The 21,821-nt window shown below is 26.7% G+C and overlaps 1 protein-coding gene across 4 annotated transcripts in view; it reads left to right on the top strand.

Annotated features, from left to right (window-relative positions):
* The first annotated feature begins 276 nt into the window (after nucleotides 1-276).
* LOC126895883 (carboxyl-terminal PDZ ligand of neuronal nitric oxide synthase protein) overlaps nucleotides 277-21,821 on the top strand; it is a 64,518-nt gene continuing 42,973 nt past the window's right edge. For 3 of the 4 annotated variants that reach the window (XM_050668184.1, XM_050668179.1, XM_050668178.1), the window contains exons 1-4: nucleotides 277-848; nucleotides 11,408-11,479; nucleotides 15,627-15,719; nucleotides 19,842-19,897. In XM_050668184.1, coding sequence (XP_050524141.1) covers nucleotides 720-848; nucleotides 11,408-11,479; nucleotides 15,627-15,719; nucleotides 19,842-19,897 — 350 coding nt within the window. In that variant the 5' untranslated portion in view covers nucleotides 277-719. The remainder of the gene's footprint in view (nucleotides 849-11,407; nucleotides 11,480-15,626; nucleotides 15,720-19,841; nucleotides 19,898-21,821) is intronic. The other variant, XM_050668180.1, reaches the window with a different exon arrangement.

The raw sequence follows: 21,821 nt of genomic DNA, 5'->3' as shown, positions 1-21,821 counted from the left end.
CTTTGTCATTTCTATCTGTATTACTTTATTCACCATTATAATAATATTAGCTAGGTACATAAATGTATTATGTAAAATAAAAAAACGAATGAACTATTTACAGAAATGAACTAAACTTTCCATCTCTATTTACGATATCACGGTTGTTAAAAGTACTTATCTATTAGTACGGCAGACTTAAAACTGAAACGTACATTTTGTCTAACAGATGGCGAGTTAAGAGTGATAGTCATGTGGTTGTCCATGAGTAGGATACTATAAGTAATAGTCAGTACAAACCAACATTCGGTTGGCTGCGTTAGGTAATTGTTGATTTTAGATTCGTGTTAAATACGATTTACATCTTTTTTAAGTTTTAGATAAAAGCTAATTACAAAATTGTGAAAATATTTTATGCATTTTTTTTTATTGAATATTATTATGTAGAAGTGTACAACTTTATTTTACGTATTTAAAAAATGTACGGTAATAATCATCTGGTCGTCTCAATGTTTCGTATTAATAATAGGCTGAGAATGTCTGTTGGGCACGGTTCCAACGTTAAGCCGCCACTGTTGGAGTTTTTATCACAATAGTTAAATCATAATTATTTGTATTAACTTTAAGAACATATTACAATATATATGAAATCAGAAACTATACACTTTAAAGAAGTGCGGTCTAAATTAAAAAAAGTGCTTGTTTTATTGTTAACATTAAATTATAAGTAAATATTCCTAATGGATACATTAACTAGAAATATTTCTTCCAAAAAACAATATAATCTTGTGCTTAACGACGATTTTGATACAAGAATACCAATGCATCCGGAAGAAGCGTTCGAGCACGGTATAACATTCCATGCTAAGGTAACACCAGTCTTACATTATAATTCGATAAATTATGATGGCCACGTCGGCCCTATCAAATTTCTGAATTTTTCTATTTAAATAAACATTTTGACTACAAATAAAATAAAAGATTAAGTTTAATATTCAAGATATTTGTCCGAAACATTGATTGGATAATTAAATTAAATTCTTTTTTTATCTAATATAATCAATTTTCCAAATTAAATTATATGTCTTTTTCTAAATATTGTATCTAGCTATTTCAAGAAAATCAATTTTATAGTATTTGTTTCAGTTCATTTATTGATTTATTGTTAAATTTATGGAGTTTAAGGATATTTTGAACATTTAAAAAATATAGACATTTTATAACTAGATAGAATTTTTCGAGGGTGTTTCCATATTAATATAAATAACTATATTATTTAATATTAATATTATTTTTAACTACTTAAAAATCAAGTATTAAATTTTATTAAAATAAGCCAAAAAACGTCTTAATATCTTTCTTTATTTTATATTAACGGATACAAGAACCCTTTAAAAAAATAAATTTTATAATGCAAGAATAACATTAAAACATGAAAAACAAATTAAATATGTACATGGAAAATAATAACAAACATTAATAGTAACAGTAATAAAATTATAATATACCATTCAAATATATTCTTAAAAATGTAAATCAAATGAATAATTTATGAAGAGTTATGCAGAAATTTTACCTAAAATAATCACGTGACAAAAAGATAAAATTTTATTTTTCGGCAATAGTATGGGCTAAAATTAGTCCTTGAAAAAAAAAATACAAAACTATTATTGTTTTTATAAAATGGAACCTGAAAAAATCAGATTTTCTTTAAGTACTGTTTGGTACTGTAAAACTTTGATTTAATAAAAGTTTGATTGATAAAAGTTTGAAGAAACGATAAAACCATTGAATAGCTTAAAGAATACGAATTAAAAATTTTCAATTAAATGTCTGTATAAAAAATAACTAAGTAATAATACAACTGAATAAATCAAAGATATAACTAATGAAAAAAAAAAAAAATTTTAAATACATTGATATTTTTAAAATATTTTGTGCTCGTTTTAATGAAATTTAACATCTGAAAAGCTGAAACATATTTAATTGTATTGACATGTTCATTTCATAAAAAAGTGCTTTAAGGTAATTAAAAAATAAATAAATAAAATTTTAATGATATCTAGATGTAACTAGATATATTAATAAAACCCAACATCTAAAATGTTTTTCTTTATCATACTATCTAAGTGTGTTGAAAAAGATATTAATATTTCAGAGTTGTTATCTGGATATAAATATAGAATAACTGTTAAATTTAGACTGTAAACGATAAGATAAGATTTACTAACAAAATAGCGATAAAATTTAATATAATTTTAATGCAAACAAGGACATCATCGCCTAATTTTATAGAACATATTAATAATTTGCTAAATTTCCTAAATTAAAAACCCTTTCAATATCTCCTGGCTATATCACTACATTAACTATATATATTATTATTAAGTGTGTTAATTGATAGAATAAAATTTAAATATTTTGTTAATATATTTTGTATACCACGTTTTACTTCCTTCAAAATGGAATGACATTTTAAACGTTTTCGTTAAAAAGCTTTCAACAATGTGAGCTTAAAATTCGTCAAAGTTAATCGCTATAGAGCTAATAGTAATGTAACGTTTGCAATAAAAAATGACATCCATTCTTTTTAATATCATAAATTAAAAAAAAAATGATATCCTTTACTAATAAAACTAGTTTTATAATCATTTTTTAAGTTTAGAATAAGAAAAAAAACGATTTTTTCTCTAGAGTAACAGTATTATTATAACGGTTAAAAAAAGAAAAACATTTTGGTTTTATGTATATGCAATTATTTTTGAGGGAAATTAGAACAGTCTGATTAGACATGGTCTATATTGATGTGGCTGAGTTTTTATACCGAAGAAGATGAAAAAATAGCTCTAATACAATTTTGTTATTAGATACGGATTCTCCCTAGTGAAAATTTTCACTATTAATTGGATGATACTGCATTAGAATTTCGGTGTAAAATCTGTATAATTAACTAGTAAAAATTGTTTTGCATAAATAAATAACAAAAAAAAAAATGAAGTATTTTTTAGTTTTTAAAAATTATCTTCTTTATTATCCTTTTTTATTATTATTTACACTAATGATAATAATTTTGTAGATCTTAAAAAAAGTCATTCTATGAAGATGATTTAGCATTATTTTTCCTTAAAAGCCGTAACATTATAAATTTAGAAGTATATTTTTTCTAATTTAATAATTATTATAAATTTTTATTTTATTTTTCTTTATTTATCCATTTAAACCATTTAAAAATACTATAAATTTACAGTATTATTATAGGTCAGTGATATTTATATCGCACAAAATAATTATTAAAAAAAATGATTTTTTACGTATGAGAGAAAAAAATAAAGATACATATACATATTTATGTCTAGATAATCAGTGTAGTATTCTTGACTAGGTTTCAAACGTTTCATTCCTGAATTTTTCTATATTATTTACACTAAAAATGATTTATCCATATTATGAAAAATGTTCTGTCCACAAAGAAAACTGAATTAAAATATACTTGTTTTGTAAACAAAAGTCACAAAAAATGATTAATACACTCAATTATTAGACGAAACTTGTTACACCGGTTATAAGACAAAAGACCACTAGTATGATAGTAGTGTTGGTATAATGAACAACGTTTGTTATAGTAAGCTTAGTTGAAACTCCGATGCTATCGAAGGTATCGAAGAGCCATTGTTATAGAGAATAAAAACTAAAGATACCATGGTAAGAGGTGCAGACGAAGTGTATAACACAAGTATTTCATTAAAATAGTAGATGTAGCAAAGTACGAGATACAGACGAAGTACAAGACACAAATACTGAGCGCCTCAGGAGAAAAATATATTTAAATACGAAGTGCAAGACACAAGCACTTAAGTTCAAGAAGGCAAAAGTGTCAAAGAGAAAATATACAAACTCTTGGCGTCAGATAGAAAATCGGACAGCGACAACCGAGCGCTGAGACTGATGATTTGATAATAAATCTTGATGTACTGGAGTCCACTGACTACGATGATCAAGTCTAAATAGTGTTTATAAGATTGCGTAATTTCATGTTTTTATTTTAATAGTCGAGTCAACAGTTGCAAGCGTCGGCAGTGCGGTCTTAATTTATTATTATAAAAATATATAATAAAAATAATATTGATGACGTGACACCATGACACACCTTGTAGACAATAAAATATATTAGATGATAGTCTACTAATTGTATTATGCCCGATTTTTATATGCTTCACGATGTTCAAAAATAAGAATTAAATAAATATCATTAAAAGACAATATAATTTTTTTTTATAACGATTCGAAAAGATTTAATATTTTATATTTTAAATTATATTTATAAATGTTATTTGAGCAATATTATAAAACATGTCTTCGAGACTTGAGAAGAAGCTGCGAAAAAAGATACAACTGAAAAGTGATATTTTAAATGTTTAACAGTTATTTATATTTAAATCTATTGATTTATATCTAAAATGTAGGTAAAAATTTCAAATTAATCTTGTTTCACCAAAAATTATTTCCAACTTCAGTAGTTTTTGAACTTCAAGCATGTAAAAAAACACCACTTTATCAACTTAAATAGCTTTATACTAGACAATTTTGATAGTACGACAAAAAAAAAAAAACTCAGTTTTTCAAACCTCTTGAATAGTTCTATTAAATGAAATATATTTTAAATTATTGCTATTGTTTCCACAAGCCATTCGCACTTAAAATAAATTTAAAATAATGATTTTTTTCTTTGTAAATTTTATTACATTTGAAGATCAGATAAAAGATTCAATTTTTTTTAAAGCTTTTAAAAGTTTTCATAAATTATTTTCAAACAAGCCTTATTTAAGTTTGAACCAAAATTTTTATTTTGAAACTTTAGAATAAAAGTATAAATGAGTAAAGGATGCCACTTAGCATGGACGGCAATATCAATTTTAATAAATAATTTAAAAAGTTATTTACTAAAAAAACAGTGAATAAAAGGAACATTTAGCAACAGAAATATTAAAAGAAACATTTTTTAATTATTTAATTAAAAAAAGTAACGCCCCACAGAGGCAGAAGAATACAGATTGACTAACTTTATTTAACAGATTTTTTAAATAATAATCAGTGGTAATTTTTTTACAAAATGGAGAAATATCTTTATCTGTTGTACTGAAGCTTAGTGAAAAGACAAAAAAATTACACTTTTAATAAATAAAATGTCCAAAGAAATTGAAATTTGTGTAATGTAAAATTTTCTGGAGTTATTACTGCTACAATATCTTGAAGTAATCAGTCAATTGTTTTCGTAAAAAAATTGTAACAAAATAATAATTTAAAATTACTCATATGATATATAAATTTTTTAAATACTTGAATATTTATTATTATTATTATTATTCTTTTATCTTGTCTTAATCTCAACTACTTGGGGTCGACCAATTAATTATCAATATTATTATTATTACTCAATTTACTATTGTGAAAAAATTGAAAAATAATTTTACAGACTCGCCAAGAAAAGGTATAGTTAGAAAAATGAGCTTATCAATTTTGTAACTGTTAATCGAAATAAATGTGAAATTTGCTATTGATGGCAAAGGTGGGTTTTGAAAATTTGAGTCTTCAAGTACCGAATATATCAATCTGTTCAATCAAAAAAAGAAAATTAACCAAAAAAACTTTAGTAAGATATTTTCAGATTCTGATATTAAAAAAGTGTTTATTTTTTATGACGCTTCCGATGTTTAAAGAAAATTACACAAATATTGTTATATTATGTTTAAAATTGAAACTCAGTGAAAATCTCCATATATGTCTTCAAATTTAAAAATCATCAATAGAATTTGTGGATTAATTTATAGTTCTTGTACCCATCGCTAACCTTTTTGTGATTCTCTTTCAAATATCTTAGATATGTTTGCCACTTCAAGAACTGTAAAAATAATTACAAAAAATGGTTAAAATAAAAAAAATGGAAAATATAACTGTAGTAAAAAGCTTTAAAAGTTGAATTTATATATCTTAAATATATATTTTCATTTGCTACTAATAATAAATGAAAATATATGGCGTTTTATTCTACCCTCTGATTTATATTTTTTGTTGGGGCCTATTTATTTAATATTTGATAAAATAACGGTTACACATGAAAAAATTTCTTTATGGGGAAAAAAAGATAATGTCTCAAGAAAATATACAAATGGAAGTCATTCTGAATTCGTAAGAAACAACTAAACAAAATTTTTAAATTAAATTAATGTCTTAGATTCTTTTAAGTTTTTATATATACATACATATAATGCATGTTTTTCAATTAAACTCTAATTAAGCTTAAAGACATATATTTTTTTTAAACTAATTCCTGTAAATGTATACTATCAATAATATTTTTCAACTAACATGTGGATAATTACAAAAGCATAATCAACTCCTATTTCCTTAATTATATCCTGATTAGAGTGGTTCATTGATTTATAAATATAATATATGAATAAATACTAATTATTTTAATTAACTTTAGTATGAAATTGATATTCAATAATTTAATATTGTAATTTATAATTAAGAGAAACTATAAAAATAATAAAGTAGCTTTGCATTTCTTTATTTTTAACGTGTATTAAAATAATATTTTTCAACTAACATTTCTACTTGTAATTTTTTTTTATTAAAATCCATATTAAATTATAATTTACTCAAAAGTAATTATACCCTGAGTAATAAATGTTAAAATAAAAAAATGTGTATATAATAAATTGTAAATTTTTTGTCAACTCGATTTATAGTTATATTAATCCTTATTTTTTGCTCTTTTTATTTCTACTAATAATTTGTTAATCTATGTTTTATTACTGCCTGAATACTCGTTAAGTTTTCTATCTCAAAAAAAAATAGTATTTTAAATATTGATTTAAAAAAAGCTAAAATTTAGCAAAGATCATCATTTTGTCATTTTTCTATTACATTTAGTGTTTAATTTTTATATGAAGATTAAAAATTATACGACTTAAAATTCATGTAAGGCTTTAAAATGATGCAATATTTTATTGATTTTATAGTTATAAGTTTTATGGAAGTTTAATAGTTTATAAGAAGCATAAGTGAATCCTATAGTGTATTTATCGAGAGTGAATAATACTCAAGGTCATTCCACATTCTCCGAACCTTAGAAGTACAGTAATATGTAAACAAAATAAAACCGTCCAGCCATCTTGTGAGAAATAGTCGTTATACTTTCCTAAACGTGTATGTAATAATATTGTCTTTTTATAATCTCTAACAATATTTCTATTTTGTCATCTCTAAATTACTTGTAGTTATTAGGAAATTTAATATTTTATTTACTAAAATGAATTTTAAATATAATTTAATCTAATGCTCTATAACAATAATAATAATTATCTTTATTCTGTTTATCTATATTTACTAGTTAAAAAATTAAACTTAAGTTAAAAAAACAATTTTTGATTAATCACCACGTCTTAATGGTTTATAACTTATTAGATTGTTTGAGGTTTAAAACATTCATTAAATCGTACTTACCTTATATCATATGATACCTAATAATTTTCAAGTAATCCAATGTGTATTAAATAAAGTATAGATAATAAATAAATGTATACATTTCACACTACGCTTTGTTTGTATAGTCAATATAATTTTTTACGAACAAATTTAATTTTAATTTTGATTTTAAATAATATGATACGAAAAAACTATGACTGATTTTTCTATGTAAAAGATTCCAAACAATTCTATGTAAAAATTTTATCAAAGCAGTATTGTGGCTACTCAATATTTCCAGTGTGGACGCCCAGAAAAATGCAATATAGTAATCACCAAGTAAAAATTAAATACTAAAAATATCACCGTAAGATTCATTGTGTTGGCTATCGGCACGATGTTCGTTAGAACAAAGGCATTAGCAATATGACTATATACTCAATACACATAGGACTACAAATATATATTCTAATCTAATTCTAAAACAATATCTAGTAGCAACATTTACTCTGTTTGTTCAAAAATCAATATTGTAAGAAACACTTCGATGCAAATATATAGATAGTGTTTAATTCTAAGAAATTGGTGGATAATTACAAAAGCATAATCAACTCCTATTTCCTTAATTATATCCTGATTAAAGTAGTTCATTGATTTATAAATATAATATATGAATAAAAACTAATTATTGTAATTAACTTTAGTAAGAAATTGATATTCAATAATTTAATATTGTAATTTATAATTAAGAGAAACTATAAAAATAATAAAGTAGCTTTGTATTTCTTTATTTTTAACGTGTATTAAAATTTAAAGGGTTTGATGCAATACTTTTTAATAAAAACTGTTAGTTACTTATGAATAAATACACTGCACTGCTGAACTTCAAAAATCAAAAATATACTTTTCTAAATCAACTTTTCGCGCTGGTTTCAAATCTGAAATTAGACTTTTTATATTACCCAAGTCAAATTTTTGATATTATTACTAATTACAAGTAAAATAATAAATAAAGAACCCAGTAAAGGGGTATCGGGGCACAGTGGTGACGTGGCATAGTTAGATCAAGTATAATGATATCTAACAGTGATTAAAATTACTATAAAAAAAAAACGCTTCGATGCAAATCTTTAGATAGTGTTTAATTTTAAAAAATTGGTGGATTATTCCAAAAGCTTCATAAACTGCTAGTTCCTTATTAATATCCTGATTAAGACAAAGTATGTAGAATAAAAAAGGGATTATTAAAAAATATTATTTCTCATAAAAAAATTGTGTTAATCTATGCACTTTTCAATAAGTTATAGCATTATAAAGTAAAAATGTAAAAAATAAAATCGAGAATTTTCACACAAAAATAGCATTCAGTAGCCATTTTCACCGTAAAGACAAAATAAAGTCCAACATTTTTTTTTTTTTTAATATTAAAGTATATTACATAAGCTTTAATTTAAGATATATATAAAAGTATCTGTATTTTCGGAACATTTTCAAAAATTTAGTTGAAGAACTTCTACTTTCTCTATGCAATTTTATGTATTGAACCACTCTGTATTAAGAAAAATGGTCCGATTTAAAAAACAAATATGTCGAATTAAAGAAGTATATAAATATTATTTCTNTTAAGACAAAGTATGTAGAATAAAAAAGAGATTATTAGAAAATAGTATTTCCCATAAAAAAATTATATTGATCAATACACTTTTCAATAAGTTATAGCATTATAATGTTAAAAATGTAAAAAATAAAATTGAGAATTTTCACACAATAATAGCATTTGGTAGCCATTTTCACCTTGAAGATAAAATAAAGTCCGAAATTTTTTTTTTCCATGATAAAGTATATTACATTAGCTTTAATTTAAGATATATATAAAAGTGTCAGACTTTCCGGAACACTTTCAAACTAACTTTTAAATTTTTTGAATTTATATCGTTCTTTCAAGTCGAGAAAATAATTTAAAAATTTGAACTAGCTTAAATTGCAATTTTTTTCATTTGTCGAATATAATATACCAAAAAGAAAAGATAAAAAAAACGTTTTATTATAAATAATTTGAAACCGTTACACAATATCTATAACTTTTTTATTATATATAAGGGATTCTACACACTCTATGTTTTTTATTATAATTATAATTAAACAATGTACCTATATTTGATTTTGAATTAGTATATTTTTTGAGAGTATATATTATTAAAAGATTGAGACTAATATTTTTTAAATATTCCTCTGGCCTGGTCAAAACAAGTTTCAAAAATATTAATATCTGTGTTATCAGATTTATTAAAACGGAATTGTGGTGGCCCAATGTAATCCGGCACTAGCGCTTCTAAAGGATGTGGCACAATAATTACTAAGACAAAAATTAAACACTAAAAAATATATTGGTAAGTTTCTCCGTGCTGTTTGCTGGCACGATGCTCGTTAAAGTAAAGACATTAAGGTCAATGACTAGCTACCCAATAAGTATAGAGTTGCAATACACTTAGTCCAATAAAAATATTATTAAATTAGATTAAATCTGAAATAATTGTAATATTTAGCTGATAATAAATATTTACCATTAAATGAAGAATTAAAGTTGTTTTGGGTTTTTTATAAAAATATAAAGTTATCTGACAGTGATTAAAATCACTATCATAAAAAATGCTTCGGTGCAAATTTGTAGATAGTGTTTAATTCCAAGAAATTGGTGGATAATTACAAAAGCAACATCACTTTCTTTTTCCTCGATTATATCCAGATTAGTAATTTTTAGATTCAAAAATATTATTTATTAATATATAATATATTATACCAAACAGAATTTTAACACAAAAATAGCATATTTTAGAATATGGTAGCCATTTCACCATGAAGAAAATCTTTATTTCTAATTTTTTTATTTTCATAGTAAAGTATACAATATAAGCTTTAACTTAAGATTAAATAAAAGTGTCAATGTTTCCGGAACATTTTCAAAAATTACGTTGAAAAAACTTAACATATGTGCAAAAATTGTTTTTTTAAATTACCCTCAAAGGTAGGTTTTGAGTCAGATATTCAAAAAAATTATATCAAATGAAAGAAAAATATCTATGGTTTTAATATAAAAAAAATAATTTTAATTTGTACATTTTTCAAAAAGTTATGGCAGTTTTAAGTATTAAAATAATTCGTGTTAAACGATGATTTTTACATAAAAATGACATTTTTCTTTAAATTTGACGGCAATTTTCCTATAGAAGAAAAGATGTCAAGACAATTTTTTTTTGAACTTATAGTACTTATTATAAGCTTTAATTCGATATATGTTTAAAGAACGCAGTATTTTCGGAACATTTTTAAAATTCAAGTTGAACAAGTTCTACTTTTTATACGTATGTTTCAAATTTTGAAAGCACCCTGTATGAAGGAAAATTGTTCATTTTAAAAAAAAGTATGTTAAATGAAAGAATTATATATAATGTATTTCGAAAAAAAAAATTGTGTTAATACATACATTTTTCTAAATGTTATAGCAATTTAAACTTGATAATATAAAATCAAAAATATTAACACAAAAATAGCAATAAGTCGTGGGGGACAAATTTTTTTTTTTCTAGCCGGAACCTAACGGTGGAGCCTATGCTTGGTCATTAGGCAACGTCATTTGGCCAGCACATTCCTGTTACCCAAATGTAGTTGGACGAATAGTAGTTACTCTCTATACTCTAACACTTATAAATTATACGAAATAGTATTCAAAGGTTTTTAACACTTACCATCCTAAATGAGCAATGTTGGTCTAATTATTCCTATTGACTAGAAAAAAAAAGAAAAAATGAGGTGGTCGTGCAACCATCGTCGTCCACTTCTGGATGATTTGTCATATGGATTGACTCATCATTTTTGTTATTTAGTTTTGTTATGTATTATTATAAGATTTTTGGGTATTATTTATGATAAACTTTTTAATTATAATAATTTTTTACAGTTTATTGGATCTATGGATATTCCTAAACCAATTAATCGAGATGAAATTGTGGCGTTAATGAGACAGATTAGAGTGAGTATTTCTATATTTTCCATAAAGGTGAATTATAGTTTTATTTTATGGTATTTTTATGAATTGCATAGCTTAAAATTACAAAATTTATTTTGTTCAATTTTTAAATTACACATAAACTGCATTTGATTAGGAATCGTTCTCACATCATTTCCCCACTTCAATTTAACTTCATCAAAGCTGACTGGGGCTTATATTCTGCCTACATCACTGATTATTAGTTCAATTTTTGTCTTTCTTCTTCTCCCTTATCAGAATATGATTCCTTTGTTTCTATTCTACTGAAAGCCGCGTATGCCTCTACACCTATTCTCAAAACTTCAAAACAAATTTTCCTTCTCCCCCTATTTGGTGGAACTCTACATGTACGGCCACTATTTAAGAACACTCCATTTCTTTCCGTCAGTACAGATCCTCTAGTTCTATTTCTGACTGTTTTGCTTATCAACGTAACGTTGATAAGATCGTAACGATCTTCCACTGCTTGCATTCTAAAATATGCAAAAAAAAAAATGCTTGGCATTCATTTTCTTCTTCCCTTAATCTCTTTACATCTATTCAGGAGCTTTGGTTCACTGCCAAAAAATTAAAAAACTACATTAATCGTCGTCCAGTTTACTTAAATGAATCTTCGTTTCCTTCGTTTTGTAATAAAGTGGCGACATCTTACGTCCCTTATCACGAAGAATTATCACCTTCATCTTTTTCTACTCCCAATTCATTCAATTTTTCCACGCATTCTTTAACTATGCCCTTTTCCACCAACATGCATCCCCTTTTTTCCTCCTTTACTACTGAATGCATTGCTATTGTCAATGCACTACTCTACATTTCTGTTTCTCTAGATACCTCTTTTCTCATTTGCTCAAATTTGCAGGTTTGTCTTCTGGCTATTAATTCTAACCCTTTTGATTTTCAAACTTCCCCTATAATCCTTTCTATTAGAGTACTTCTCTACAAAATTTTAACCTCTGGTAAAGAAGTTCAATTCTATTGGGTCCCTAGCCATGTCGAGATCCGCGGTAACGAGTTCGCTGATTCTTTGGCTAAATGCGCATCATCATTCCTATGTTATCCTTTCTGTCTTCTTCCTTTTTCTAATGCTCTGCATTACTTAAGATTTATCCTGATAGAAGAATGGTTCAGTAAGTGCTCTTCTCTCACTAACAGCTTTGCCCGATGGCATCGTTCCATCGTACCTATCTAATTCCAAAATTCCGTGGTTCCATCAACTAGATCTTACTCGCATTATTATTTCTTGCTTTTCACAACTCAGACTGAGTCATAACCTTTTTGCTTACAAATTAAACCTGAACTCTGTTCTCTTTTGCCATTTTCATGAGGATGAAGTCCTCAAACATTTTCCTTACTATTTATTGAATTGCTCCTCCTTGGTATCTAATAGGTGCCTGCTTATAAAATTTTTAGAATCCAAAAGAATTTCCAATTTTGTCCCCTCTGTTGTACTAAATTCCCATTCTATTCTCGTGATTACTGCCATCATTACTTTTATATTGAGCGCTGGTTGTACTATTTAACTACTTTATTATATATTATAATTTATTGTACATACTTTACTTTTGTTATACTAATTAACACCAATTATCTCTGTAATTAATAATGATAATTAATACTATTTTATCTAATTCTTATATAATTGTTGAGCTATAATATTTTCATAATAAAAGCTAATAAAAAAAAATTATATAGATTTGAAATCTTCTTTTTTCTCGCTTTTACTTAAATACTTGGGATCGTCCAACCTTATCCTTGACCCCGACTTGACAGGTTCTCCCATATCATCTATGGAGCCATAACCCGTCCTTATATTACGTTCAATAACATCCTTCTATATCGTTTTTCGTCTTCCTCTACCTATTCTTACTTCAGCATTCATTACCATAACTGTTTTTACAGCTTCCAATTTAAAAAAAAAAATTAATTAAAGAAGTATTAACTACAGCAAAATCATACGATACTGCGTATTCTTTCTTCGGCCTCATTCTTCTCATTAAAATCATACCCTCTATATAATCTTTTATATCTTAGTACTGATATGTCCATTCATATATCCGTGGACACTACAAGTGTTCAGTAGACCTGTACACATGACTTGTGAAACAGCAATCATACAATTTGTCCAGTAGCTTTTAAACGCTTTATTTTTTGGAATTCTTCCTTCTTTTTCTAATTAGTTTATTTCCTCTTACTTGTTATCCCCGCATACATCCGAGAGGGATCATTCTGCCTAATTTTTGTCAGGACTCCTCATACTTTTTGAAAAAATTTTATGTAGGCTGTCGATCTAACGCAACTTTATAGGTCGTCTTTTTTGACTGGTAAAGGATCCTAGGAAATATTCATATCTTCTTCCACAGGGAATCACATTGAAATAAATATTTATAATACGAAGTAGTAATTATATTATTATATAATAAAAATTGATCACTTGTGGCTAATTAATTAAGTAAAATTAAAACTATATTAAAAATATTATTAATTTAAAAAACTAAAAAATATTAAAAATATTAAACTCAAAGCCACAGAAAAATTAATGAAAAGTCGCGGATACGTATTTCTGAAACAATGTTACCATTATCAACGCTAAACACATACTGACACCCCGACTAGAAAAAACTCCCTTTTTACCCCTAGTGACCTTATCACCTAGTGACGTCATCTCTAAGTAATATTATCACATTTTGCCAGTTTACACAAGTTTAATAATGAAACAAGTAAGTCAAACAATAATAATATTAATTTTTACAAGTCAATAAATTTCGCTCAGGAGAAATTTCTTAAGTTAGAAATAATAAATCATTATCGCAATAGAAGTAGATTAGAAATGGGGGCTTATCAATTAGATTTAAAACTCTCTAATTTTTTGAGTCAATCACAGTGGGACATCTTCGAGCTGAAGATGTACCAAGTGGTTGAACATAAATTTAAAACAAAAAAAGAAAAGTTAAATAAAAAATTTCAAAATTTACTTTCAGAATACAAAAATAAGGGTCAAATAGATAATCTTAATAAAAGTCCGGTAGTTTCATTTTCTAAAAACTGGGGGGATGATTTAGTTAAAAATTACACAAACATTGCTTTTTCCGCTGAAGAATCTGAAATACTTAAGTTGGGTCTTGNTGAAGAAACTGAAATACTTAAGTTGGGTCTTAAAACAAGTTTTTTACCAAAAAAATTTCCAATGGAAGATCTACTAGTAGGCATTGAAATGGGGGTTAAAAGTGTTGATTTTAATAATCAAGACTTAGCATGAAGGGAGTGTTTAAATTTTCTACAAAAAAATTCTGTTATAAATAAAGGGGGTTTAAGAAAATATGAAAAACATTCACGACTCATAAATGACTTAAAAAATAAAAACTGTTTTTATTTAAAGGCAGATAAGGGGAATTCTGTTGTAATACTAAAAAAAGAAGATTATTATGAAAGAGTATCAAGAATGATTCAAGAGGGTCCTTATAAAGAAATTAAAAAGAATCCATTAAGTAAAATGATAAGGGAGGCTACAAACGTCATAAATAGTTCTAAATTAATAATCGAAGAAAAGTTANATAAATAGTTCAAAATTAATAATCGAAGAAAAGTTCAGGTTTTTCATTAAAATTTCAAACCCTCAAATACCTAAACTATATGCTTTGCCAAAAATACATAAGCCAGGAAGTACTATGAGACCTATTGTGTCGAATATTAATGCTCCGACTTACAATTTGGCTAAACACCTAGTAAGGGTATTTTCATCTTTCAAAAAATTCGATAGTTTTTCAATTAAATTCAATTATTAAACTTGTGTAAACTGGCAAAATGTGATAATATTACTTAGTGATGACGTCATTAGGTGATAAGGTCACTAGGGGTATATAAGGGAGTTTTTTCTAGTCGGGGTGTCAGTATGTGTTTAGCGTTGATAATGGTAACATTGTTTCCGAAATACGTATCCGCGACTTTTCATTAATTTTTTTGTGGCTTTGAGTTTAATATTTTTAATATTTTTTAGTTTTTTAAATTAATAATATTTTTAATATAGTTTTAATTTTACTTAATTATATTATTACTATATTATATAATAAATATTTATGAATTATATTTTATTATTGTATTTTGTCAATGACATACTATTTTTTGGTTTTAGTATGAATATAAAACGAAGAACATAAAAAAGAAAAAAGTTTCTATAGAAGTCTCTGTTGAAGGGATATGTATCACATTGAGAAAGAAAACAAAGGTAGTATTATTGTATATATATGTAAATAAATACACAAGATGTTCAGTAAGTAAGGATACAGGTCTATTGTTACAAACAATGAAAACAATAGAAACCTGTTTCCTGACTTACTGAACACCCTGTATAATTTATGATAAAATATTAATCAATATTAATTATATAAATGGCATAAAAATAATGTTGCTAATTTTAACTCATTCTTATCTGTATAGTAATTAATTTATTATAATATGATATTTTCGTAATAATAACTCGTATATATTATATACGAGTTGCCAGTAAGCTCTAGTATTCTATTATGTTTCGACAACTACTGTAAAATGGTTACAATTTTGAAATTTTAAAAGTGATAATAAATGAATTGTTCTATTAACATAAGGTAACAGGAACCACTCACTTAAATGTTTACTTCAAATACACCAGTAGTTGTGTAATAAATACCCCGCAATACGGTCGTTTCCTCTTCCTGAGTAGATTATTCGGTGTTCATTGGTGAACGTTGCTTCATGGTAAAAGGTATCGCTCGATGGTGTTGTGGTATATGGTACACCTAGCAAGTTATCACATTACATACCATGGTATACAGTATGCTGTATGGTTTATATTAATAACGTATAGTATCATTGTTGTGATCTTGGTTTGTTCCGCTTTCACAAATCACTTGGGTTAGCCTTACTGTGTGTGAGTTGTCGACGAGCGGTGTCGAGTCGTTTGTGGTACTATTGTTGAACGTAATTAATCTGAAGTGTCGTTGTTTTTTTTCTTAAACTTAGCAGGAAGGATAAAAGAAATAAATTTAGTACTTAATATTAGTGGTTTATTGTAATTGACATAGATGAGTTGTAAAATAATCGTAATAATTAATCTATACAATTAATAGTACGGCGACGAAACTACGGCTAATTGTTATTTAAATATTTGACCCGAATGTGCACAAGTCAAGTGGTCAGCTAAGTGCTAAATCAATACGACTTATACAATAGTTCATAACATAACTACATGTATAACTTATCTATCTTTTTTATTCATTTTTGAATCAATGATTCTGGTGAATACTGCGTTTACTTTTTGATTTTGCAAGAGTCATCATTGTTTATTGTTAATATTACTATTACAAATTATTTTCTTGAGAATTATACATTTATTAAGTATATACATTTTACATTTGCAAGTTTTCATTGTATTCAATTACAGTTTGGTTTGGTATCACAATAATTAAAGTATAATGTACGGCACATCGAGGTCTTCACTTGGAACCGGGGTTTCCTTCTTTTTAGATAGCCTCTGATGTTCCTCCAATTACTAGATAACCAGAATGTCAGTAATGTAGTTTTCTATGAACCTCCAGTTTTCCATACTCTTCAGAATTGTTCGGAAGATTGATTCTGAAGTTATTAAAGTCCCTACCGACGCTTCTAATTACATCAATTTTAATGCACAGTGCCCACGACTAAAAATTGTGTATTCTGTAACGTCCATCACATCTTTAAATTACACATTAAGCGCTCTCCATTCTATTATACTTTAATAAGTAAAATTGAAAATAATTATGGGAAAACCAAACCTGTTAGAAACAAATTTTAGTAGTAGTAAGTTGTATTATCTGTGTGGTTCACCCACAATCGAACGTCGAGTATGAGATGCTTCGTCCACGTCCCTTCTGACAGCTGTGACCAATCTGACCAATCTCTTGCTACCAAATCCACATCTTGTCATAAACAATATTTCTGGCATTATCTCCATATGTATCATTTATTTGGCGTAGCTCGATTCTACTATTGGCCATTATGTGAACAAATGTCATACTTCTGTTGACACTACCACAATTGCAAACCGTTATAAGACTTTCGCCACAAGTGATGGTGCGTTAAGCACTTGACAATATGTCTTTGTGATTTTTAAAGGCCAAAAACGAACTTCAAATTGGTGCTATATATAGAAGTGGATTATTTACAATTGACGCGACTTACGTCGCAAAAATGTAGTCGACACTAGTTATGAGGGTAGAGACCCGTGAGCCGTTTATTAAATGAGCGACAACAGGTTATTTTAACAAAAAATAAAACAAACCGAAAAGATAAACACAATAATAAAAATCTTCGCATAATATCGCGGCACTTTCGCTGGCGTCGACGACGCGATGTCCGGCGTGATCCTTGGGCGACAAAAGGTTAGCAGCGTTGTAGGCGATGGTGCGGATCGGTTGGTCAACGTTGTCACTTTCACAACGGGAGGAAGACTTCCGCACCATTTGCGGCGGGTCGTCGTCGGTCGTGCGGCATTTGCTGGACTTTGTACCGTAGCGTATAACACGCGATGTTGGTCAGTCAAATACTCATGGTAAGGCGACGGCTGATAAAGGTGGCACAAGTCGCGGGGCATCGTATATAACGAAGCGACGCGGGCCGTGTCATAAAAAATTCAGAAGCAGCTCTTAAAAAAGTAGGTGAATTGCTAACATTTTGCCTTTTGGATAAAGGCAGCTCTGAAAGGAACCCTTTTGTAGAAGAGATAAAATTAGCAGTGACGGAAGCCATGCGAGAAGTTCCCGAAGACATCTTCCAAAATGCATATCGCACTATATGGCCTCCTGTTCTAACAATTTTCCGAGCACTTAGCGCTGTTCCTCAGACCCAGAACAATTATTGATAAATTAGCCAGATTGGCAAAATCCACGAAACACTTCGTTCGGTCTGGTCAACTGCATTAACTGTTCTCATAATTGTAAATATCTATGACACGTCTTTCTGTTTAACCAAATTCGCACTCTATGGGAAATTTACATCTATACGTTTACATCCTTGATTCATTACCATCTTTGTATCTCCATGCTAAGGGTTACAATTACATTATGTTCTAGATGTATGTCTCTTTAACCCTTCTAAAAAAAATTTTCGAGTCTTAAATCAAACTCTTGATTGTAGTATGCACAGCCCTATCTGTCGGTGTCTTTAAAAACCAATTTTTTTGCACAGGTGCGCTAATGTCGTATTCTCTAACTCAGCCAACAAGATGGTGTTGTATTCCAGTGACTCACTCTCAAACCTGACTATCGATTTAACCCTTTCTTTGTATACCTCAGTAAGCAGTCTATTAACATTTTAAGTCCTATGTTAAAGCTTCGTCACCTTTGTCTACTAGCTAGTTCAAAAGAATCGCCCATGTTCGAGTTGTAACAAAATAAAAGGTATCGCGAAGACTAGCAGTGTTTAATTTGCTCCAAACTATAAGAGCTATAGTAGCTTGAGGTTCTTCTGTAACCTCAATTAATTATTTACTATTCTTCTTCTTCCTCGCCTTAATTTCAACTACTTTTGGTCGACCATCCTTATCCTAAACATCCACTTGACACGATCTTCAATTACATTCTTCAATCTCATTTTTGTTTTTCCTATACCTCTCAATCCTTCAACAATCATTTTTATAACTGTTTCTAAAGATTCCGATTCTTTTCTCCTCATAACATGACCATATCATCTAAGTCTATTTTCTCTCTTCTTATCTAAGATTGACGTTACATCTATACTCCCTCGTATATGCTCGTTCCTTATCTATCTTCTCTAGTCACTCCACTCATTCATCTAAGCATTTTCATCTCTGCTACTCTCATTCTCTCCTTTATTTCTTATCAACCGCCCGATAGTCTGAACTATACATCATAGCCGGTCTTATGGAACTTACCTTTCAGCATTATTGGAATTGTCTTATCGTATAACAGACCAAACGCTTCTCTCTACTTCATCCACCTGAATTTAATCCTGTGTCTTACATCCTTGTCAATACCACCGCTTTTTTGCACAACTGACCCTAAATACTTAAAACTTTCCATGTCTCCAATCACGTCCTCGCCTATTGTCACTGATCTCCTCGTTTCACCTACTTCGTGTTCTCCTTTGTCAAATTAGTTCTCTTTATACTTTGTTTTATTTCAATTATTTTCTAAAAAATAATAATAATTGTAATACTCACGGTAAATTTATTGAATGTAAACTACAAGTTCATATTTGTCATTTTTTTGTGAAATTCGTTATTTTTATTTTAAAAACTATTTGACGTATTTTGATTTAAATAAAATTTATTGAATATTTCCTTAGGATACTAAAATAATTTTTTTCTCTCTAGAAAAAACATTGGACGGATAATAATACTATATTATTAATGCAACACCCAATATACAGGTAAGCTATTTTTGATGCATTTGTAATTTTTGAGTTAAAGTTATTCAATAATTCATTTTTCTAAGTTCTTTAATTAAATTAGTTTTTATTGATTTAAAAATAATAAGCACTAATTTAGGAAAAAAGTTTTCATAAACTCAAATGGAAGGGGAGTTTGGAGAACATTGGTTTATTTAAAAATTAAAAAAAAACTATATGTATTATTTCAGAAATATAACTTTAGGGAGGAAAAAGTTAGATATAATAAGAATTTTTATATATTTAATTTGGAATTAGTTTTTAAATTATTTATCGATCTTTTTAAGTCTAAATATTTGGTCATTATTCGACTGAATTTAATTTCGAATAAAGTAAAAAAAAATTATTAAAAAATTTAATTTAAAGTTCATTAATAGTACAAAAAGATATTAAATTAAATACAATTGTTTTTTTCGAAAATTCAATCTAAAAAAACTAAAAACTATTAGGGTAAATGTCAGGAATGGAAATCTTAAATTTAATTTTTATATATAGAGTGGACTAGCATTCATTGTCAACTTAAATAATTTTTTATCTAGTTAAAATTTTGTACTGATTTTTTTTTTAAATAACAGTTATACATTAGTTAAACCTAACGTATATCTCAATATTTTATATTTTTATACTTTATATAAATATAAATCATTTATCCAAGATAGCTGTTTTATAGAGTAGATTTTAAGAGAAATTTTGGTTAATAAATATCTCATTAATATTCAGTAATGAATAGTCTGTATCATTTTAATGTTTATGAAAATTTAAATTTTGTTGTGTTATTTTACGGTATAAAATGTCGAATTAAGAGATTAAGGCAAGGACAGAAGAAAAGTAAGATAAGTAGTTTTATCTAAAGAGATAAAACTACTTAATATGTAATAGGTATTGTTCGAGTTTTTATTTAAACTAAAGTAAGTCATTGGAATGTTAATAATTTTCATAGAAAAATCTATACTCATATCATATGTAGTGTGATAAAATGGTGTTTACTTCTGTAATTTTTAATATAACATAGCCAGCATTTGATATTGTAGATAAATACAGAATAATTCAAATTTTTACGAAAATTATAATGTTACAAAAAATTAACTACTAAACATTAATAAATTTTTTTTTTATAATATATTCTAAAAATTGGCTATTTTGTAATCTTTCTAAACATTTTTCGTAAATTTTTTAAATTTAATTTTTTTAAATTTAATTATAAAAATAATATTAATAAATTATTATTATAGCCCTCAAGTATGTTAACTAATAAAAAAAAAATTGCAAAAAAAATTAACTGGATCAATAGTTATTTCAGTTGTCAGTGAATTCTGAGCCACTCTGTATATGATCCCGTTTTTAATTTAATAATATGATAAAGAGAAATTACAAATATTTTATTCTTAAAAAATTTTTTACCGCTTTTAGCGCTCATCTGTTGCTCTCTGTAAAAGTTATTTAATTTGAGATAATTTTACTAATGATATTAACAGACAGTACTATACTGACTGTTATGTTGTATGGTTAAATAAAAATATTCTTCATTAATCATCTATTTATTTTTCTTTTATTCTTTTACTCCATAAAATAATTAACAGACCTGTGATCTCAATAGGAAATTCAAATTGTAAAACATCAAACCATCTTTTTCCTCAATGTAGTGATGGAAAAAATTTAATTTTGAAGATGTTGTTAAATTAATTAACGAGAGAGTATACCAACACAGTAAATAGTTAAGTAATGTAAATATAGAAACTAAATTATCAAGAATACACTTTTTTTTACTTGAGGAATCTTTTGATAAATTGAAGTATAAAAATTTTAAGAACAAAACTATAATTTTCTTCTCTACTAAATAAACAAATTAAGATATGGGTATTTAATAATATTAAATTCAAGGTTATATTTTTAAAGGGATATCTGT

This window comes from Daktulosphaira vitifoliae, unplaced genomic scaffold (genome assembly GCF_025091365.1).
Source record: "Daktulosphaira vitifoliae isolate Bord-2020 unplaced genomic scaffold, ASM2509136v1 Scaffold_1, whole genome shotgun sequence".
NCBI lineage: Eukaryota > Metazoa > Arthropoda > Insecta > Hemiptera > Phylloxeridae > Daktulosphaira > Daktulosphaira vitifoliae.
This window is presented reverse-complemented; position numbering and strand designations above follow the sequence as displayed.